The sequence below is a fragment of the Prionailurus viverrinus genome, chromosome A2 (genome assembly GCF_022837055.1).
Source record: "Prionailurus viverrinus isolate Anna chromosome A2, UM_Priviv_1.0, whole genome shotgun sequence".
NCBI lineage: Eukaryota > Metazoa > Chordata > Mammalia > Carnivora > Felidae > Prionailurus > Prionailurus viverrinus.
Genome location: NC_062562.1, coordinates 122,876,486 through 122,899,529, shown reverse-complemented (window position 1 = coordinate 122,899,529; position 23,044 = coordinate 122,876,486). Strand labels below are relative to the sequence as shown.

Here is a 23,044-nt window from a genome sequence, read left to right as displayed (position 1 = left end):
GCTCACTGTAGGCAAGCTTTGAGGGATCTGGTAGCCGTGCTGATAAAACAATATGAAGGCCACGAGGCATCAGAGACCGTAGGGTGAGTTACTTCCATTTCTAGGAACCCAAAACATCCAAGACACCTTCATTCCATTCAGTTTGCATGATCCTAGGACCTGACTCTTCCAAGCCCAACCTAAGCTCATTTATGCTTGTTCTCACACCTCTCCCTTGGAATCCAGAAGGCCACAGGACTGTGTAAACCAGATTACTCTGGATGATCAGATTTCCTCCCCTCCTTACCTCCTCTCCTCCCTGCCCTCCACTTCTGCCAAGTTACAGCCACCAGGAAAAATTATAAGACATTTATTGAGTTATCTACAGCAGGTTGACATCCTTAAAATCCAGGACAAGGTTGTGAGCACAGCATTAATGGCGGCAGCAGTAGCAGTGAGGTCTGCGGCGTTTATCTTTATTGTGGGGGATGAAACACAGGTGAGCCTGGTTCCACAAGCAAGCCTGGAGCCACGTCTGGGATGCTGGGGACTGCCCCACTTCAGCCCTCACAGGGAAAACTATAAAACACGGACATAAGACAAGACACAAATGGCCAAGCACAGACGCATCCCAGGACTTCACATTTAGGGAAAGAAGAAAGGGGCACATAGCCCACTTCAGGGATATCCCAGATCCTTGAAGGATTCCCATGCAAGTGACATGGAAATCACCACCCACATGAAATTCTCCCATCCTAACGCCAGGAACAAACTATTCAGTTGTTGGCAGAGATAAGCCTGGAATTCTGTGTCTGTCAGAGCCCACTGGCCTTCCCCTTACCCCCGGTGCTGGTGGTTTTACAAGTGGGGCAAAGGTTAACCCAGGAGGGCTCAAAGTAGTTGACAAACAGCATGGGATCCCTTTCAGGGATCTTCACCCCAGAAACCAGCCCCTACCTGCGTAGTTTCCAAAGCCCTTTTACACACAAGAATGTCTCATTTCAACCTTATCACTGGCCTGAGGAGCAGGCTGCAAATCATGTCCTCCCATGTCTCATATTAGGAAGCAGAGGCTCGAAGAGGCCAAGCCTTGGAGGACAGAGCAGGTGGTAAGGCCTGAGCTACAACACAGGTCTCCCCATGCCACACTGACACCATTGTTCCTCCTGCAATATGGAGTCCTAACAACTTCTGTAGCCAGAGCCCCTCTCTTGCGCAAGGCTGAATGTTTTCTGTACGAACACTTTATTCTGGCTCACGTGCAGGGCTGGGCACATGCTGGAGGGCCCACTTTCTCACTCAGGTTTGTAAAGCATATTGGATCCCGACACAATACAGGCACTGTGCTAGGCCTGCTGGTAAGTGATTTCTCATCAACCCAACGGGGAGGTTTGACCTGCAGATCTCCATTTTCTTTCCCAGATCTAGTGCTTCGTGAGTCTCCCTGAAGATATATGGGGATGGGGTCAAGGCCAGGTCAGTGGCAAAGCTGGGAGAAGCCTGGGTTCCCCGCTCCCTGCTCAGAGCTCTTCTGGCAGGCTTCCATGGTCTGGGCTCAGGCAGGAATTTACGATGACAAAGCACTCACTGCTTTCACTTTGGAGTGACCTTGAAGGGGTCAAGGGTACTCACAGAATCACAAAGAAAGCCTCTTCTAGCTTTCCTTCCAGGAAGGGAAAGGGTCAGATGAAGGAGGTGAATGAGCACACTTGGTGAGTGATGATGTGTACTTCGAGCCTTGGGCCCAGCTCCAGCTGCCTAGCCCTGATCCCTGGAGAAGCTGGTTTGGGGAGGGGTAAGGGTCAGAGAAGGAATCACTGCAGGCCACTGGATATGTCAAGGAGGGCCACAGAGCTACCCACTGAGACAGGAAAAGTAGCCCAGCCTCTAGTAGGGGGTTAAGAAGCCCACAGTGCTGGGTACCACCAAAAAGCCACTGAACCCCTCCCCCCTGCCCAAATCACACACACTTCCCCCTCAGATTCCCTGACAGCCTCAGCATCCCTGACTTGAAATCCCATTTCCCCTAGGGCTGGAGACTCTCTCCTAACACGGCCTTTCCCATGGCGGGACATTCATGGAAAAGGTTGAAAAATCGCTTCATTCCAAGGAGAATTCAGCCTCCCCTGGGTGACAGTTGCCCTTTAGGATTGCAGGAAAGAAGAAAAAAAAAAAAAAAAAACAACAACCCTTCCTGGTAATGATCTTCTAGAGTCAAGGAGTTGGATACCTCTGCTCTTCTCCAACCTAACCATTCCCAAGGCCCTCAAACCCCTCCTGGCTGCACAGGATTTCTTATCCTTTCCAGTCAGGCAAATACCACAATCCCTGCCTGGGGCCCATTCCCTGTAACTAGATGGCTGGTATTTAGACAGAGAATTCCAAACATGCACTAGGCTACACAAATCATCTAGTCTTACTTCCCATTTTACAGATTTGAAAACCAAGACTAGAGAGGGAAGGTTTTTACCCAAACCTTATGCTTCTCACCCACTGCCAGTGGCCTTTAAGCCAGCTGCCTAACCTCCTGGAACATTCGAAATACATTGGGTACATCTAGTTCACAAGACTGGCAATAACTCATTCAGACAGAAAAACAAACCACAGACCAACGGGAACCTGGAACCTCTACAAGGATGCAACCCAGGGCTCAGGTGACAGCACAGCACATGGAATTCAGGCCTGATGATGTTTTTGCTGATGACGTGTGTGTGTGTGTGTGTGTGTGTGTGTGTGTGTGTGTGTGTGTGTGTGTATAAAATCAAAGTCTCTTTTTCCACAGTGAAGCAGATCTGCTGGTGGGGACAGGGGTGAAGAAATGGGGTCCAGTTAAGGGACTGCTCCTAGGATCTGGAGGTGGCTACTATCCAAGCAGCCGTGGCACCCTGCCCTGGCTAGGCACACGGCTGGGTCAGCACATCACGCCCAAGGCACCTGTCCAATTGTCCCTGTCATGACCTTTCCCTCTGGCCCACCAGCTTCCACTGTGGTGTCCCAGTGGAAGAAACAGATGTTTCCTTTCTAAGAAAGAGAAAATAAACAGCATCCTCCCTTCCCTCCACATATACACAAACATGTACACTTCAAAACCTTAGATGATACACATAACAATGATGCATGCCCTTTTATCTGCTTACTTTTGAACTGGAGAATTACTGACATACAGAGCCTAGAGAAGCTTTAGAAGTCCCTGCATCCCACAAATGGAGAAACCAAGGCCCAGAACAGGGAGCTGCATGTCCACAATATCAGTAGTCTGAGCCCAACTAGGGCAGATTCTAGGTTTGCCAAAGACCCAGGGACCCACAGTGCTTCACTGGCCACGGACACAGGGCTTGTCTCCAAACAAAGCAACTAAGTCCTCTCCAGTCACTTTGAAGACCTCTCCAAAAACAGACCCCCAAGCCCCTTCCTCTTTATAAAACCAAGCTAAGCAGTATTTCCTCTCCACACAAATTCCCCAAGCATTCCAGAACATGATCATGAAACAAGTCCACAAACACACTTGGACAGGAACACCACCAAAAGTTGACATAGAATGAAATGGGCCCCCCACATGGGCCATGGCACTCTAGCACTTCTGTCCATCTTCCCCCAACCCAGTTGCGCCCCATCTTGAATTCCTAGACTGTGGCCAAGCAATTTGCATCTGGAGAACCATAACAGGCATTGGGGATCTGCCATCGCTCCCATTTGCAGCTTCTGCTAACAGGCATGGCACGTGTGCCTTCCCCTCCCAACACTCTAGGACACTAGTGTCCGTGGTGATTCAATGTCAAGAATACACAGAGGGAAGTCTTTGCAAAGGTCTCAAAGATATTTCAGTAGCTGAGCCCAAGCCCAAAGAGCTGGTGGCTGGGATCTGCATTGTCCATGGGGGTGGGGTGAGGGGGAAATCTAGGCCCTGGACTCGGGCACATGGAGGCATAAGGTGTTTCAGGATTCACTGACATCACAGGAAGGCGGCTGGTTCATCCTAATCATGGCTTTAACTTAAGAAGAAATGAGGAGGGGGAAGGCTTAGGCATGGGTAGGGAGCAGTGTCTCTGAGGCATCCATCTCTCACAGTCCGCAGCTGATGCCTGGGGATGGGAGGGGCAGAAGGGAGGCTACCAGATGAACCCCCTCTCACCTTGAGTTGGGGGTAAAATAATGGAGCCAGTGAAGGTCTTCTTCCATGGGAGCCCCAAACTCTTTCATCTCCTTTCCAATCACATCCACATTTCTGGCTCTTGGCAATCTTTCTTCTACCAAATGAAGAGCACCAGAACATTCTGGGACCCTTAGCCCCACACCCAAAATCAAGTCTCTGAGTGGAAAAACTCTGGAGCTATCCCACCGCCCTTGTACCCAGGAGCTGGGCACCTAGACACCAAGATGCTGGGGGAGGGTATGAAGGAGTCTCGACTCAGGTCTTGCCTGCACTAAAGGATGCTCTGGGAGCCCAAGTTGGACCTCTGGCAGGCCTCAGACACTGGGCCAGGTCTGAGAAGGGCCTCAGGTGGCAAGGAGATTCAAGGAGTCCACGCTGAAAGTCAGACACTTGGTGGGGGGGTGGCTGTTGGACATGCCCACCCCAAGCCCCCAAAGCAAGGTCGTCAGCCTCAGTTGACAGGGCCTCACTGACAAGGTCAAGGAGATCACTGAGGCTGGTGGAAACAGGGCAGGGTAAAGCTGGGGACTTGCTTGAGGTGAGCAGGGACAGTGGGCAAAGGGGTAGGGAATGAGACAACTTTTCAAAATTTGTGGCGTATTTACATGTCTGGATCAGGGCCCAGCGGCCCACGGTGGGTGGGGCCAGCGCCAAACAGGGAGAGGAAATAACCCATCTGCGCCCTGCATCCTTCTCCCACCTCAGGGAGCCCAGCCTCCAGCCTCAGGCCCACCCGAAGTGAGAGAAGAAGCACAACATGCGTGGGCCGGCGCCTGCCCACAAACCCCAGCCTGCATGTGGAGGAGAGGAGGAGGGGAGCGCGGGCTCAGGTGGCCAGGTTGTCAGCTGGGAGGCCGGACATGCGGATCTGGGAGCTGCTCTTGCTCAGGATGGAGAGCTGGGTGCCCCCATTCACCCCGCTGCTGGCCAGGGATGGGTGCCGGTGTTTGAAGTCCACAGCAAAGTAGCGGTTCACCTTCCAGCTCCGCCACTTACGCTTGATCTCCGCCTGTACCTGCAGGGAGCAACTTGGACGATCACTTCCAGACAGACACCTTCTCTAGCCTCATCCACCTGAATGCTCTGCCCGGGACCCCTCCCAGGCTGGCCCTGCCACCTCCTGCAGTACCCAGCAACTCCCAAATGGCACTTGTAGCCCTCAAGGCCACCAATGGGAAAGAAGGCCTCTGAGGAGCTGACCTCAGCCCCTTTCCCAAGTCACTGAGCAAGACCCTCCAGTGGCTTCTTGTTCTCTGTGGGCCTCTGTTCCTGGGCCTTGGTGCTCCATAGTCAGAGACCAGCTCACAGGCCCTTGGGTCAGGCAGATCAGGGCAAGGAGCCCCACTCTCTCAGACCATTAACAGTGGGCCGCAGATTAGAATTACCTGGAGAGCTTTAAAAGTCCAGATGCCCATATCATATCCCAGAACAATTACATCAGAATCTCTGCGGTAAGGCATCCATAGGTTGTAAAGCTTCCCAGTGGATTCCAATATGCAGTCAGGGTTGACGACCACTAAATAATGCACTCTCTGGCTGAACACACCCCCCATGTTGCTGTTAGCATAGTTAAGTACAGGGCATGGCCAGTTTCAGCCTCCATATGCCCCCTCAGTCCAGCACATTTGCTTAGTGCATGAACTGCATGACTAGAAGTGAGTGGTACCAGCATCCAGCCCTCCAGTTCCAGCCCCCACCTCCCCCACAGGCTCCTGGTAAGCTGCACACACTCCCACTTCCTGACTCCCCAGCCACCCCCTGCAGGGCTCTGTCTCCTTATCTATCCTCATCTGACCTTCCCATAGATTGTCTTGGCAATCATTGAACCCTAACTTCTGGTTTCTCACATGCAAAAAGAGGGGGAGCCTGCTGAGGTCATGCAGGCAAGATGCCAGCACAGATGCAATGATTCCTGCCCACTCTCTAAACCCATCCCACCCATTCAGTCCCCATCCCTATCCCAGCACCTCTGTTATGGGCTCTATTCAAAAGCATCATCCTGGGAATGGAACAATACAAGAAGGTTCTAGGCCTCTCCCGGGGTCTCTTCCAAGTCCCCAGAGTCCCTCCTCAGCAGCCCTGCTCATCACAGCCTCATAAACTATAGGTCCCATTGTCTGTACCTCACCCTTCCTCACTTTCCATTTTTCTTTACTAAGGTAGTCTTACTATGCAAGCCTTGCCAGGAAGGGCTGTGTTCAGCAGGCAATGCCTTTCCAGGCACAGCTGATGCCTTGCACAGTAGACAAAGTGGGAGAGATTCTGGCACGGGGTGGAGGCTGTCAGGAGACCCTAGCACCACTGCCTTCCCCCTCGTCCAGGTGCTGGGAGCCTGACATTGCCCTGGTCTAGGGAATCAGCTCTGGTAGGCAGCAGGCGATGTCCCTACCTGCCTGCTCCCTGGCAATCCCCACCTCCATTGTTAAGAAGTCAGAGGGCCAGAGTCTTACCTCCCCATTCAGAAAACAGTAGAGAACAGCCACCACAAAACCCTAGGGAGAAAGAGCAAAAATAACCTGAGAATGCTAGCAAGGGACCTTGTGCACTGGGAGTATAGGAGGTGGAGGAAAAGGGGAATGACCCTAGAAGGCAGAAAAATATAATGAACTGGATAGGAGGCCACCTGCCCAGGAACCTGCAGTAAGATGGGTAAAGTTCTGCTGAACCAAGATGGCCGTCCCCATGAGGCCAAATGGCTACACCCCGACTTTGGATCTCACATTTCCTAGGTCAGATCCTTCCCATTCCCAAGGGCCAGCTCTATCCTACTTTCTACAAGAAGCTTGTCCTAGATGTCCGTTGGATGTTCTCTGGGCCCCCTAACCAGTTTGCAGGACCCTGAGGACGGCACTACTCCAGGATAGAACAGACCTATGTCTCTATCCCTGATACCTCCCCATCCCACCCCACTTTGGCCAGATCCTCTTGTACACAGCACACACAACACACACGAGTAAATGCCCGGCACAGAGCAGGCAGCTGTCTAGTCTTCCTACCTTTATGCATATTCTTTGCATTTAGAATTTTCTGTGCTAAGACAGAAGCCCTGGGTTCTGACTCCCAAGCTGGGGCTGTGTCTGTACAACTCCCAGCCTCACCAGGCTAAGAACTCTAACAGGTGAAATGGCCTTGGGTTAAAATGGGGGCGGGGTGGGGGAAGAGATTAAGTCAGACACACAGAGTAACCTTCTGTGTTAGACCATCAAGAAGCTGGGTTAAACAGCTGGCTTAGGGAGAGGTGCTCTGTCCTGGGGACCCAAGGTTGCCACTGCTACTTTCACTGGCCACCTGGGCTGCCATCTGTTAATGCAGTCACTGTGCATCCTCATACCAACTCGCTCACTCCTTCCCTCACATACTGAAAACCCCACCTACCTATGCCTCCATGCATGGATTCATGGCTCCCCACTTGCTAGTCCCTGGATCATTTATGCATCTCTTTGCTCATCTACCTGTTCAGCTCATTCTGCTCTCTGTGGCCAGGTCCTGTGCTGGGGACCCCAACCGGGGTAAGACCGAGCTCCAGCGCTCAGAAGAGACATGGTCTGGGGGCGCCTGGGTGGCGCAGTCGGTTAAGCGTCCGACTTCAGCCAGGTCACGATCTCGCGGTCCGTGAGTTCGAGCCCCGCGTCGGGCTCTGGGCTGATGGCTCAGAGCCTGGAGCCTGTTTCCGATTCTGTGTCTCCCTCTCTCTCTGCCCTTCCCCCATTCATGCTCTGTCTCTTTCTGTCCCAAAAATAAATAAACGTTGAAAAAAAAAAATTTAAAAAAAAAAAAAAAAAAAAGAAGAGACATGGTCTGTAGACTGCAGTCAGGCTGTGGACACAGAGGTCTCTGGAGAGCACTCTGCTCACGTCCCAGGCTGAAGGTGAGGGATGGGCACCCAAGGGAGGCCTTGCTCAGAACGCCCAGATGCGGCAACAAGACAGCAGTGTGTGTTCTCTCGGGAGCCCACAGGGTACACGGCAGAAGGGGCTCGCCCAGCTCCCCTCTCTTCTAGTACTCATTTCAGAGACAGAAACACGAGGCTGAGACTGGGTTAAAGAAGTCAGAACCGCTGGCAGGTCAGGGGCCAGGGCCCTCCCTGGCTCTCCATGAGTTCCACCTGCCATTTCTGCCACACCTACCTGGAAGGAGCCCAGCCCCAGCTCAAACACAAGCCTCTCCCTCTTGCTGACGTTCTCCGGGGAGAAGGCGAATACCGTGTAGTGGATTCCAAATAGCGGGATGAGCAGCAGGGTGGACCGGGCTAGCCGTCTGTCGGGAGAGAACAAGATATTGTTCTGGGGAACTGCCAAGTCTTGATGCTGGAACCAGGGAGGGCAGAGACGCCGGTCCCAGCTCCCTGCTCTCCCCCCAGGGCTGGGGCTGCTGTCCACAGACCCTCTTGGGATTCTTTCCTAGAAAGAATGGGGCCTGGGACGAATGGTGGCCAACAGAGCAGGCCTTCCAGAACTCCCTGGGAGGTTCTCCGGGGACATCCCGTCCCTCTAGGCCATGTCCGTATCCTGTAGAGTCACTAAAAATGCACACAGGAGTGTGTGATTGACAGACACCCCTTGTGGGAGGCGCAAACCCCCTGGGAAAAGTGAAGTCAGTGCAAATAGAGGGATTGGATTCAGAAGGCTTGAATGACATCATGGACCCTCAAGCAAAGCAAACCCTCTCCTGCTCTGGAAGGAAGTTCCACGTGCCTAAAAAGACGACCCCCTAAGAGGCCACAGAGGCAGTGGGCTTTTCTGAGTCTGGGGTTGCCAGGACACTCATGGAGAGTGATGGGGAAGTGCAGCCCAGGGTGGGGCGGGGGGGTCGGGGGGAGAGATGCTGTGCACAGTGGGTGAGACCTAGGAGGGACCTTAGGAAGGATTTACTGACACTGGGAATAAACAAGCACCAACTAAGCCAGAGGAACCTGCCACCAGGGAAACAGTCAAGAGAGAGGAGGCTATCTGCTCGGAGCTTGTGGGTTAAAGACAGACAGGACCAAAGGGATTTCCGTGCCCCCTGAGCCTGCTGGCCATTGGCTGCTAAGCCCAGTGGGTGGGGCTCTGCTCTGATGGGCGGGGGCACAGAGCCATGGTATGACATCTGGAGGGTAAATATTGCATATCCTTGTGGGTCCTCTTCTATCAGAAGGGAGTCTCCAGGAGTAGCACCCCATCCTCGCCCACCCCAGTGTACTGGCTCCCTCTGGATCTTCTGGAAGAGCCAGCCCTGCCCTGCAGGTGCAGTCTGCCCCCTGGGCCATCGGAGTTGGGGATAAGTGGGAGGTTTGGCTCCCCTCCCTCTCAGTTATTGTCCACAGGGATGGACAGCCGGGTGTGGGATGACCCTTTGAGTTGGGGCAGTTACATATGTACCCTGTCCTCTTCCCCATCCCAGCCTTTGTGGGAGAGAATGTTCTGTTGCATGTGGGGGCTCCAGATTTTAGGAGAAGGTGAATCCATGGAGTCTGAGTGAGGCCCTTGGCTTCCCAGTTTCAAATGAGAGGGAAGGAAGGAGGGAGAGGAAGGGAAAAAAGAAAAGCAGAGAAGGCGACACAAAGGAAAGAGGAGGGGTAGCCTAAGAAGACCTACAGGTGGACCACCACTCAGCCCTGGAAGGAAGAAGCCCCCCAGAGAGCCAGTGCCCATGCCTTCCGTCCCTGCTCACAGGCAGCCCGTTCTGTGGGACCCAGGTGCCCCAGAACCAGGGCTGGAGCCAACAGGATGTGAGGAGGTCCCACTCTGAGCCCAGGTGTGGTTCTTGAGTGGTCTATCCTCTCTCAGACTGTGGCTCCTTGGAGGTAGGCATGGTGCTTATCAGTTACCTTCCCTGGCCAGCACCCAGCACATGCCAGGCTGGGGGCTTCCCGCTCAGAAGGCACCTGCCTGCCCGTGAAAGGGTAAACGAACGTCCAGACCGTACGAAAGCCTCAGAGCTCTGAAACCTGACCACGACCCGGGGCTCGGGTCCTACTCATCTCTGCGCATCCAGTGGCTAGCACCAGAGGCAACAGGGAGTGATGGCTGAAAAACGAAGATCCAAAAAGGAGAGGCAAGTGGCCTGGAACTGAGGTATGTGGGCGGCTGGGGAACCACTCTGCAACCCTGCCTAAAGGGGTTACTTTACAAGTGAAGCTTAATTGAAGGGGCTCAGGAGGGAAGGCAGCCCTGGGGCGTGCCTGTTGTCCCTGCCCTCCTCCTTCCCTGCCTCCTCTACACACGTGGGCCTGTTTGCAGGGACTTGACCCTACAGTTCCAAAGTGTCTTGGAAACCAAAAGGCCAAGCCTCTCCAGCTTTCATGGTGGCAGTAGATGGATGGGCCCATCGTGTGAGAAGCAGGGCCCTTTCAGACATGAGCTCAGGTCCTTCCAACTTCCTGGCCATGTGGCAAATGGCAGCAAGGGCAACACTTTTCCTCCCTGGTGGCCCTGCAGCCATCCCCTGGAATGGATGGGGACTTCTGTCAGGGACCCAGGGCATCCCGGTGACCCCTTTGGTAGACGGGGCAGAGAGGGCGGATGAGGAGGCCACTAGGGCCCATACTTCTGGGACCTCTCTGCTTCAGAGCTGACCAGAGGCCATGGAATGGGGATATATGGTGTGAGCCTTGGGACCCCTTGGAGGTCAGTCACAGAATCACCCTATGATCTGGTTAAGCCACAGAGATCTGGTTAAGTCAGAGCTGCCCAAATTAGAGCGGGTTCCTCCACTTCAAGCAATTTCCAAGTTAAGACTGAGCTTCACTTAGAGACGCCAATTATGTGACCTTGAGTGAGTACTTCACCTCTCTGCGTTCCGTTTTCTTATCTGTAAAATGGCGTTTCTACAAGAACCCATCTCATAGGGTCAGTGTGGGGATTAAGCCACTTGGCACATGAAGCGTGAGTGAGGTTCCTCAGGGTGAGGGTCCTGTCCCGTGCAGGGGGACGGTCTCTGAGAACTCAAGCTCTAAGGGTCTTAGAACTTGATTTGGCAGCTGCAAAGATGAGCCCAGGGAAGTGGGGGATTCTGGGAAGACCACACATCGGGGCGGCTGCAGGAGAGGCTTCCAGGCCTCAGCCCTGCCACTCCGTCCCCACGACCTCCCCCCACCCCGCCCCACCCCGCCCCGAGGGCCTCGAGGCTGCAGAGAACTCACAAGACACACAGACAACAACATGCAACAGTGCAGAAAGGGCCGGGCTGGAGGCACAGGCTTGCTCTCCGCTCTCATCCAGCCGGCAGGATGCAAGCTCCGGGCAGCGGCAGCAGCATGCGGCCCCCTCCCCTCCGGGCCTCCCGGCCACAGCCACGCCACGCACACTTACAGAGTTATGGTGGACAGTTCTGACATCTTGCAAGGGTGCTGCTGAGCCCGCTGTGGCTTGCAGTAGCATTTCTGCACGCAGCTGCTGGGTGTGACAAGATCAGCACTTCTGTCAGCTGGGGGCATTGGGCAATGAAGAAACTGAGGTGGACCTGGAGCGACAAGGCTCAGGGGAGGGCAGAGGAGCCCAGGGATGGAGACAGGGCTGGGGCAGTGGCATGGAAGAGGATGAGGAAGCCAGGGGCCAAGACATGGTCAGCTCTGGACATAGAAATGCATGCCCATACGTGTACAGGTGTGTGCACGAACACACGTGCACGCAACGAGCACTCACGCTGGGTCCACAGACAGGTAAGGGGAGCTGGCGGGAACGTGTGTTCTGAAGGTGGGGGCGGGGCTGGGTCTCAAGCAGGGGCCCCAGAAATTGGCTGAGTCAGGTCCAGGCTCAGAGCATGGCCTTGTCGGAGGTCACTCAGCCAGGTGGGCAGCCGGAAACACATCCCGTGGACCTCGTGCTGCCTAGCCCGGGCCCACCCAGCCTGAATCAGGCCAGTCCTGGGCTTGGGTGTCCACTGGTCTTTCTCCTCTACACCTCTCACTCTTCTGCCTGCACCTCGTCCTCTCTGAGCCCCCAGGCAGTGCAGTGCGGGCATACGGGGGGCGGGGCGGGGGGGGGAAGAGTTGGGATGGCTGGAAGAGATTGTTAATTGGTCTCGATCTGCACTGTCCAACAGGACAGCCACTACCCATCGGCAGCTACTGGAATGAAAATTAAATCAAATTAGAAATCCGCTTTCCTCCGTTCCCCTAGCCACCTTGCCAGGACTCAACGGCCACGTGCAGCTAGTGGCTCCCATACTGGAGAGCACAGGCTAGGGCATTGCTGTCCCTGCTGAGAGGTCTACAGCACAGTGCTGGGCTAGACTTTCTGAAGTTCAAAGGGCAGGGGCTGAAGGCTGAGAAGGGCCCCTTTTGGGTACCGCCCCACTGCCTGCAGAAACACCCAGGCATCCACAGGTGAGCCCGGGTTAGCCCTACTAGCCTGGGTGAGGCACTGAGAAATTCCACCCCCTCAGAGAGGTCAGGCGGAATTTCCATCTGTTCTAGCTCATCACGGTCCTGCTTCTGCGTGGGTGGGGACAAGCCACAGACACTTCTTCTCCTTCTCTGATAAGCGTGTAAGACATGGATGAAGAGCTGTGTTCTCTCATCAGACCTCTGTTCCATCTGTTCTAGCTCATCACGGTCCTGCTTCTGCGTGGGTGGGGACAAGCCACAGACACTTCTTCTCCTTCTCTGATAAGCGTGTAAGACATGGATGAAGAGCTGTGTTCTCTCATCAGACCTCAAAAGAGCAGCCTCCCTCAGGCACCATGAGGTACCGAGCTCCTGGCACCTGCTGGTGAACGGATCTATCTGCAGGGATCTGATACACATGAGAACAAATACACATGAAGAAACCAGACCTTGGGCATTCACTGATTTGTAATCTGTGATTCCCGATCTTTGAGAGGAAGTCTGAAGGTCCTTGACATGTGGAGACATGTCATTTTGCTGAGGCACGAATGTGAATCACACACTTCAAAAAGGAGGCAAGCCGAGGTCCACCCAGGACCCTTGCCACAGTCAAGCGTGGTGTTCCCACTTAACAAATGGCACCTCTCAGCTCACACCCCTCTGTGAGGGCACTACTGGCCCACTTTACAGACATGGGATGTGAGGTCCTGCGTGAGGCTCTGCTATCCAGATCAGCGGCATCAGTACCACCTGAGAGCTTCTTAGAGATGCAGAATCTTAGGTGCCGCCCAGCCCTGCTGGCTCCGGATCTGCATTTTAACAAGGTCCCTAGGTGATCCACATACAACTCGAAGCTCGAAACACACTGTCATGAGGAAGTCCCATATTTGAGAAGTTTCTTCATGTGTCCTCAGTGAATGTCAAAGGTCTGTTTCATACACATATGAAGAGACAGATGGACACATAAGTATGTTTTTTTCTCACAAATTACAACAACTTAATTGGGTATTCGGGAATGGGAACCATTGTAGCCTCTAAATTTATTCTCTACCTGGTCCAGATTGAATGGCTGGCTACTTTCTCCTACAGCCAGTGGCCTGATCCCTCAACCATGGCCTGGCTGAGGGCCCAGGAACCCAAACCTCAGATGCCGCCCCGTCCCCACCAGGCTTAAGCCCTCACCCTGAATTCTAAAGCTTCAGCTACTCTCTTCTGAGACTGTTCCGTCTCTGAGCTCCCAAGTTGTGGTCCCTGACCTTCCTGGGCCCTGGACACAGTAAATACAGACTCCTCTGATTTCCTTAGAGGCCACTTAGTTAGCTGGGAGATCAGGCCCCTCGTAAAGATGTGGGTCTCGGACAGGGAAGGGTAAACAAAGTGGGGGGACCTGATGCCTGGGAGGCCTCTCAGGAGAAGGATCTGGGCAAAGAGGTAAGTGGCCTTCTTCCCAAATACTCCACTTCTCCCAAACCTTCAATGGCTCTGTGCAAAGGGACCCACTGAAATGACACGAGAGGGGCAGAAAAGCCAGATATAGATGTGAGAAAGGAAGAGATGTCATGACCTCTAAAAAGTCACTACAATTAGTGAAAGGAATTTAATCAAAAGGAAGACATAAACCCAGACCGGCTGGTGAACTCAGTTCTGATTTGGACCCAAGGGAGGATAAGACATTCAGACAAGGGTGCTGGGCGGGAACTGAATCAGAAGGCTGGAGATCCCCAGGGCAGGTGCAGGGCCCACGGCTGCATTTGGAAACCAGGAAGCCCTGGCTCCCGGGTCTGGTTCTGCCAAGGCTTTGCTGTGTATCTGCAGGAAGGTCAAAGCCACTTCCAGGTCTCAGCACTTCAGTGTGTAACCCAGGGAGGCAGCACACAGTTTCTTCGATCCCTGTTTTGGTCACAGGCTAAACTCCATGGAAGCTTTGGAGCTTTGGTGACTTTTGTGTGCAAAGCTGCTGTAGCCCTAGGAAATGCCGGACAGAATGTTAGACCCCCATCCTGTGGTGGTGGGGGCGGCTTTGAGGCAGCACCCCTGTCTATTTCACCTTGTTCCTAGTGATCACTGAAGCACTGGGATAGTTGGCAGACCTACAGAAGGTCTCAGTCTGAACCGAACATTCTCCATAGGGTCCCTCATGATGGCAAGATGCTGTAAAGCCCCAGAACCCTGGCCCAGCCCCCAGGCAAGCGCTGCACACCATGCTGGTACTCTGGCCGGAAGCTCAGCTCAGCTCAGCAGATCTTGGAGCTTCTCTGCCCACCTCTCCCTCCTCCCCCACCACTGAGGACAAGCTCACCCTCTGTGCCCCCTCCCCAGCCTGGGGCGTCAGGGCATCTGAGCTCAAGGCTTTGTCTAGACACTGACTTGCTGGGTGGTCGCAGGTGGTGTCACTTTCCTTCTCTGGGCCTCAGTTTCTTCATCTGCAAAATAGGAGTAACCATTCCCCCCCCGCTGCTGATCCCTAACAGGAGTTGTGAGGACGGGGCCCTCCTAGACAGAGGAGGGGTGCTTTGGAAGTGGGAAATGGAGCCCCATGTGAACTGGAAGCCTTAGGCTGTGGGCTGAGCTCCTGGACTGATGGCATCCTGGCTGCATTTCTGCCACCACAGAGCCTGTCTGTGGAGTCGAGGTCATCCTTCAGACGCTGGGTATGTCACAGCCCTGCTATCTACATCATGGTATCTGCTCTCATCTCCTTCCTTCACCCAAGGGGCTGTGCAGACCTGCTCTGCAAGGTCCCTGAGGGAAATACAGATGGGGGTTCTCTCCCCGAGACCAGACCCAGCTTCCAATGCCCATCCTGTAATGGAGAGACAGCTGGGAGTAAAGCCAGCTCCTGGAGACGGTCTCAGCACAGTTCATGTCTGTGTGGGAACTCACCCTCCCTTTTCTGAGCCAGCCGGCTTCTCGCAAAGCTAAGGGCAGGAAACAGCAGACTAACCCTGATCCCAGCCTCAGGCTGAGCCCTAACCCCCACCCCAGACGACAATGAGCCAGAGCACATGCCAAGCCCTGACCCAGGCCCACACTCCACGCCTGGCCCCTGCCCAAGTCCTGGTGCCAGTGACTCATTTCATCAAGAGCACCAGGTGAAAGAGTGTGGGTGGCTCAGTGCTACCACCCTCTGCGGGGGTCCAAGCCTCCAACAGAAGCACCATCTCAAACCCTTATCATCTAAGCAGCTGGAACCAACCTACAGGAAAGGGAGTGAATGCTGGTCTGAGGGCACAGGCAGGGGGTCCTCTCGGGCTTTCTTGGGGACTCCCAGGCTTAAATTTGTTCTGGAAACAGAGGAAAAAATCGGAAAGCTGTTGTGGGCAGATCTGAAGGGGCCCCTCCGCCCCACACATAACTCTGGTGGCCCAAGGGGACTCAGGCACAGTCCTGAAATCTCCTCTCCCACCAGGTCCTGCCCCTTCCCATCCCCCCGATAGTCTCCCCTCCCCCCACAGCAGACACCTCCCAGCCCAAAGCGCTCTGGGAGGGGGGCAGTTCTCTACAAGGCTGGATCCCATTGGGGCCGCTTCTTCCAGGAAGCCTTGCTTATACACTTATTGAACACCATCTCTCATCTGTCATTTCCTCGAGGACAGGAAAGATGGTGTAGTCAAGCTTAGAGCCAAGGGCTGGCGGCACCACAGCTATGGCTTCACTTGCTCCTACTGGGTTCATTGCACTACACTGACAACTAGCTCCCTCAGCTGTAAAAAGGGATGCTTACTCAGCCCACCAGATCACTGGGTGTTCGTGGGCACTAAATGTGCGTGGACGGAGTTGCAAGTGTTGGCAAAAAGCCTGCAGTCCTCAGCAGCACCGTCTCCTTGATTATCCCTCATTTTCCACCAACAGGGTCTCCTTGACCCTGGAAACACTCATGTAGGTTGCTAAATGTCAGGGGCTCAAGGGCCCCTCATCCTGTGTTAGCCCTCCCACCTGGCTTGCCAACCGCACCTGAGTTTTTTGTCTTTGGGGCTTGAGACTAGCACCAAGGAGGATTCTCTGAGATTGCAAGGGGATTTTTTTGGTCCACAGCAGAAGCAAACCAACCAGCTGGTTCTTAAATGTACTTAAATGTATAAATCACTCTTACAAATGGTTGTCTATGCATTAGGAAGGCCGGACAGGATCCTACAGCTCCCAGTCTGGGAATATTTCAGAAACCCTGACCCCACACTTCCCTCCCACCAGACCTGGGGAGCTTCTGGCTGCCTACCACAAGATGTCTAAGCTGGTGAAGGGTGCGTTGGGGTCAGTAGAGTGTCCTTATTAGGTTGCAGTTGGACCCCTGTGTGTGTCCCTGTGGGAGGGAAGGAAGGGGGAGCCTCCCAGAGAAGAGATCCCAGAAACCCCAGAAGAAGAAACCCTTCTCAGAAGCAAGCAGAGAGTAGGGGGACCAAGGCTGGAGCTCAAAGGAAAGAAAAGGGCAATTTAGCTGCCAGTAGCTTCGGATGTCAGAAACAACTGCATGGGAGGCATTCGGCCCTAGAGCAGTCCACCGTGTGGCTAGACATAGCACGTGAGAGCTGACGCCAGACAGGGAGGTGAAGGGAGCGGCAGGGCTCTGTTTTGTGGGTGCTAGAGACTAAGGTAGGAATGATCCCTCTAGGGAAGTTAGTCAGTCACAGGGAGCCAGTCCCACTGGTCCCCCAGTGCAAGGCCTTAGAGACTTTATGACTTATATGCATGACAAATTTTTGACTACATAAACACATACAGATAAGCAGGGGTTGGTAAAAAAACAAAAACAAAAAACACTTGCAAAAACATGAAAAAAAAAAAAGACAGTAAATGGACAGCAAAAAAAAAAAAAAAAAAAAAAGGTAGGGGGTCTTTTCCAATGAAATGTAATCATCTTAATTGCAGGGAAAACAAGGCTGACCAAGCCAGGCCCTATGCAGATCCCCCAGCCCCACTGGAAGGACTTCTACAAGGCAGGCCCCCAAGCTGACCACACAGACCCAGGGCAAGTTCTGCATCTCTGGGGAAGCCCTAAGGATCTGGGATGGGTCTCTGGGTAGTTCCTGCCACACCGTCTATCCAGGAGAATGGCCGGTGGGGAGAACCCTCTGGTGGGGTCTCTCTGCTGCTCTACTTGTCCACTGGCAGCCATCAAGGTTCTGAGCCCCACTGGGTTGGAGTCTCCAATGAAAACAGGACCAAGCCCCCACTGACACCATGAGAATACCTCAGCTCCTTCTAATCTGCTCTTTTCTTTAAAAACTAAGGAGGCAACACATATGGCTTCCACCTTGCCCATGGACAGACCCCAGAGAATGCCCTCAGACTTTCTGTGCCCATCTGACCCCACCAGCCAACCACAGGGGTTCGACCTTCCCCCCCGGCAGCAGCAGTGTCCCCACACCCCACACACCCAGCTGGTCATTCTCCTGATCATGAGGCAAGAAGGGTGAAATGGAAGCTTCCCGGTCTGATTGAGAATAAGTGGAAGGCTGGGAGAGGGGTGGCAGAGCAAGTGGGGCAAGCTGTTAGGGACGTGACTGCGAAAAGATTTGTAGGAAGCAAAGCCAAACAGCCATGGAGGTGGAGGAAACCCTACACTCAATGGTAAGTGTTGCCTGGGGAACCCCAGCTATGTCAAACATATCAGCTGTCCCTCTGGTCAGGGAGGAGGGAGTTATAGGAGGAAGACCAGGCCCGAAGACAGAGCTTCCCTGAAAGAAGGTGGAGAAGAGAAAGAATCCCCTCTTCCAATAGCCAGCAAGAATGTCCACCTGGTTCGCTAGTCGGGGCTGAGCAACTTGCTCAGCCCCACTGGGCTGGGGTGGGGACATCAGGCAACAGTGCATCCAGTGGCATTCATGAACTTCCCACAGAACCAAGATCCCCAAAGGAAATCCAACTGTGAAACAACTAAGACCCTAACTACCCTAACTACCCTAAGGAATCTGGTGTCTTCCATATTGCTTTTCCTCATGTGACACAGGGTCTGACCATCTCTTCCTCTCTCTCTCTCTCTTCCCCTCCATGTAATCACCATGTGGATTAGCTCCTGGGCTGGCTAAAGGATAGGCAAGGCAACTACATTTTAAAGGCACTTTAATCAGAAAGAAGTCTTGCAAATGCCGCTGCTGGTTTACCCTGTCAGCAAAACCTAGGCCTTCTCCTGTGACCTCAGTGCAGGGCCCACATAGCTGTTGGAAGTGACTATGGCATTCACACAATGGTACTTACAAGTAGATGCTGGACTCGTTGCCTCCCATGTCTGGAGACTGAAGTTTCTGCACAAGGATGACGATGATGCCAATGAAGAGCACAAAGTTAACCTGAAGAGCAAAGAAAAGACAGAAATGATTCCGGGCAAAGACTTGCCATAGCTCTCGCCTCTGCATGGACTGTTGCCGCCCCAGGAGGACCCTCTCTGGTCAGTCAAAATCCCATCTAGACTTAGAATCCAAGATGGCAACGTGAGAACACTTGTTTACCTCCCATTTACTATTGCTGAAATGACAGAAGAGATAGAAGAAAAAGAGTTTCATAAGAATACTAAGAAAAACTGAGTATTTCTGGCTCATGACTGAGCCAGAAAAGTAGGCAATTTCTAGAAGAGAAAGCAAATCGGATCGGGGTGATGGAAAACAATGCCAAACAGACAGAGAAGAGGCTCCTGCCAAGCTGAGAGCTGTCCTCTGGAGAAACTCCAAGCTCAGAGTAACTGAACATGGGGAACCAGAAAGGACAACCATAAGTATTATTAATTAAAAAGCTGTCTGGGAACGACAATGACAGCATTTACCTTCAGATGAAGATCACGGACAAAATCTCTCTAAACAGAAAGGGGAGGACAGGGAGCAAACTAATAGAAACAAGGTGCAATGAAAGGACCATACAGTGACATCATCTGGATGGAGCCAAAGCAGTGCCTGGAGAAAAGAAAAATGCAGAACTTGACACTAACTTACTAAAACATAGTAAATATCGACAATAATGTAATGAAGCATTCAAATCAAAAGCTAGGGGGAAAGTGCCACAATTTTAACTTAGACAAGAAGGAAATTAATAAAGATAAAAATGCATTATAAAGAAATAGGAAAAAAGTAGACGATCAATAAAAACTTTATTTGGGGGCTTTGTTTTTTTGTTTGTTTGTTTCCACAGATCAATTAGAATGATAAAACATGCTCTATGAAGTCAGGGTTCTCTCAATGATCTCCACTACAAGCCCAGCATCTACACAGTACCTGGAATTCAGCACAGAACACTGCTCACTGCAAATGTTAGTCGATCCAAAAGGAGAAAATACAACTAAACAAATTTAGGGATCAGAAGGAGGACAAGACAACAGATGTATAGAATATTTTAAATCACAAGGGAAAATCAAACAAAATGGGAAAATAGAAATTAACAAAATCGAATCAAGAAGATATAGAGGGGGGCGCCTGGGTGGCTCAGTCGATTAAGCGGCCGACTTCGGCTCAGGTCATGATCTTGCGGTCTGTGAGTTCGAGCCCCACGTCAGGCTCTGTGCTGACAGCTCAGAGCCTGGAGCCTGTTTTGGATTCTGTGTCTCCCTCTCTCTGACCCTCCCCCGTTCATGCTCTGTCTCTCTCTGTCTCAAAAAATAAATAAACGTTAAAAAAAAAATTTAAAAAAAAAAAAAAAGAAGATATAGAGGGTGCCCGAGTGGCTCAGTCAATTGAGGGTCTGGTTCAAGTTTCTGCTCAGGTCATGATCTCGTGGTTCATGAATTTGAGCCTTGTGTGGGGCCCTGTGCTGGTGGCATGGAGCCTGCATGGGATTCTCTTTCTCCCTCTCTCTCTGCCCCTCCCCTGCTCTCTCTCTCTCAATAAATAAACTTAAAAAAAGTTAAAAGAAGATGTGGAAAATCTGAGTAGAGCAATGTCCTTAGGAGAAACTGAAATAAACTAATCAAAGATGTATGCATTAAAAGGCATTAAAATGCAGATAAGTTTACAGACCAGTCTCTTAATACCTTCAGGGAAGATGTAACTTACAAACTACCTCATTTGCTTTTGTTTAAAAGCAAATAAAAAGAAAACCTCACAAATTACTTATTAGGCTAACAAAACTCTACCCCAAATCCCGGACAATGAAGAAAGCATATAAATACACACAAATACACACACACACACACACACACACACACACACACCACACACCACACACACCTAACACTAGAGAACATACAAAGAACAATGCAAAAACTACAAACAAAATGTTAACAAATAGAATTTAGCAGTGTATTAAAAGAACAAACAGATCGTGTCCATAAAGGTTTTACACCGGAAGTTCAGGGAAAAAAAAACAAATCTACTAATATTTGTTACATTAACAGATTAAAACAATAAACTACCCTTATCCCCCATAAGATTGGTGAATAGTTCAGTAATCAAAACATCAACAAAGACATGAGAAATGAGCACTCTTGTATTCTGTTCATTTGATATCTATGAAAATGTTAAATGTTACGTACCCTTTGTCCCAGAAATTCCGCTCCTAGAGATTAATTCTAAAAGATATATTCACACATATTCAAAGATACACACAAATATATCCATTGTAGCATTGTTCATTAGGAAGACAAATTGGAATATTATAAACGTCCATCATGAAGGGAAGGGATCACTCCAGAAAATGTTTCCAAAACATATTGGATTTCCTGATTTTTTTTTTTTTTAATTTTTTTTTTAATGTTTATTTATTTTTGAGACAGAGAGAGACAGAGCAGGAACGGGGGAGGGGCAGGAGAGAGAGGGAGACACAGAATCGGAAACAGGCTCCAGGCTCTGAGCTGTCAGCACAGAGCCCGACGCGGGGCTTGAACTCACGAACCGCGAGATCATGACCTGAGCCGAAGTCGGATGCTTAACCGACTGAGCCACCCAGGCGCCCCATCCTGATTTTTAAAAAATACACACTAAAACAAGCCAGGAATAGGAACTTTCCTAGTTCAATGAAGAATAACTTCCCAAAACTATATAGCAAACACCATCCTCATCAAAACCTAGGAATAAATGATATAAATACTAGAAAGAGTAAAATTATTTTCATTTACAGATTATGTAATGTTCTACCTAGAAAACCCATGAAAACCAACTGAAAAGGGACAGGAACTAATAAGAGAGTTTAAAAAGGTAACCAAGAAAAGGTAACCAAAAATACACAATAACTAATAGTTTCCCTATTAGTAACCCACTAGAACATACAATGACAGAATGAGTCCCAGATTCAATACAAGCACAGAATGGAAAATACCTTGCAGGTAAATTGGACAAGACAACTAAAAAGCTATACAAATGACTCTATGAGAAAGGCTGAATAAATGGAGAATCATGCCACGTTCTTGGAGAGGAAGATTCCATATTTTTAAGAAAATCACTTCTCCAAATTAATTTATAAATTCAATGCAATTTCTCTAAAACTCTTGACCAGACTCTTTTTTTTTTTTTGCAATTTGACAAGGATATTTGAAAGTTCACTTGAACAAGTAAGTGTGCAAGAAAATTTTGAAGGAAAAAAGAATAAAGAAAGGGATATTAACATACCAGACCTCAAAACCTGCTACCAGGTTAATAATAACAAACACAAGAGGGCATTCACCATGGAAATAGCCTAATAGATTAGTAATATAACATAGAAAGTCTGGAACTAAATACAAGAAGAATGTATTGAATGTTCATGATAAAAGTAACATTTTAACATAATAGAGAAATGATGGTCTATTTAATAAAAAAAATTAAAAGGGTGAAATGTCTATCCAACTGGGGGAAAAAAAACTAAGGAAGATTAGATATCATTTCAGATTAGACAAAGAAATAAAAATTTAGCTTGACTGGGGTGCCTCAGTGTCTCAGTCCGTTGAGTGTCTGACTCCTGATCATGGCTGAGATCATGACCTCACAGTTTCATGGGCTAATGTCGAGCTCTGTGCTGACAGCATGAAGCCTGCTTGGATTCTCTCTCTCTCTCTCTCTCTCTCTCTGCCCCTCCCCCACTTGTGCGCGCTCTCTCTCTCTCTCTCTCTCTCAAAATAAATAAATAAACTTTAAAAAATTAGCTAAATTAAGGACATATATATAATAATCCAATCCATAAAATTGTTATAAAACAGTTAAAAATACTTTTATATCCTAGGATGGGAAAAGACTTCCACAAACAAGAAATAAGTTTCAGAATTCATGAAGACAAAACCTGATAGTTTGACTGTAATAAAATTATGCAGTCTTGTAAACACACTTACAACGTGTTTAACCGACAAAGCATTACTATCTTTCAAACAGTTAGAAAGACAAGTGATCAAAGCAAGCAAAAGAAAAATGAGCAAAAGAAATAAACAGGTAATGACCAGAATAAAAACAAATTTTCAATAAGTGCTTGGAAAAAAAATACTTCACTGCACCAGCAATGTGGAGAGATTCACGTTAAAACGATGAGCTACCATTATTCCCCAGAAGAGTATGCAAAAATGTAAATGTTTGATATTTTAAGTGCAGACAATGATAAGAGGTACTCTTTCCGGCCCAGCAATTCCATTTCTAGAGATTTATTCTAAAGAAATACTCATGCTCAAAATTATGCACACAACTGCTCCAAGTAGCGTATTTTGTTATGAGGAAAAATGA

At 50.6% G+C, this 23,044-nt stretch overlaps 1 protein-coding gene across 4 annotated transcripts in view; it reads right to left on the bottom strand.

The window, feature by feature from the left end:
- Nucleotides 1-334: 334 nt before the first annotated feature.
- ADCYAP1R1 (ADCYAP receptor type I) overlaps nt 335-23,044 on the bottom strand; it is a 59,834-nt gene continuing 37,124 nt past the window's right edge. The window contains exons 13-18 of one of the 4 annotated variants that reach the window (XM_047850589.1): nt 18,636-18,727; nt 15,641-15,724; nt 11,425-11,508; nt 8,260-8,389; nt 6,583-6,624; nt 335-5,147 (exon numbers count right to left, since the gene is read on the bottom strand). In XM_047850589.1, coding sequence (XP_047706545.1) covers nt 4,959-5,147; nt 6,583-6,624; nt 8,260-8,389; nt 11,425-11,508; nt 15,641-15,724; nt 18,636-18,727 — 621 coding nt within the window. In that variant the 3' untranslated portion in view covers nt 335-4,958. The remainder of the gene's footprint in view (nt 5,148-6,582; nt 6,625-8,259; nt 8,390-11,424; nt 11,509-15,640; nt 15,725-18,635; nt 18,728-23,044) is intronic. The other 3 variants (XM_047850592.1, XM_047850591.1, XM_047850593.1) reach the window with 3 other exon arrangements.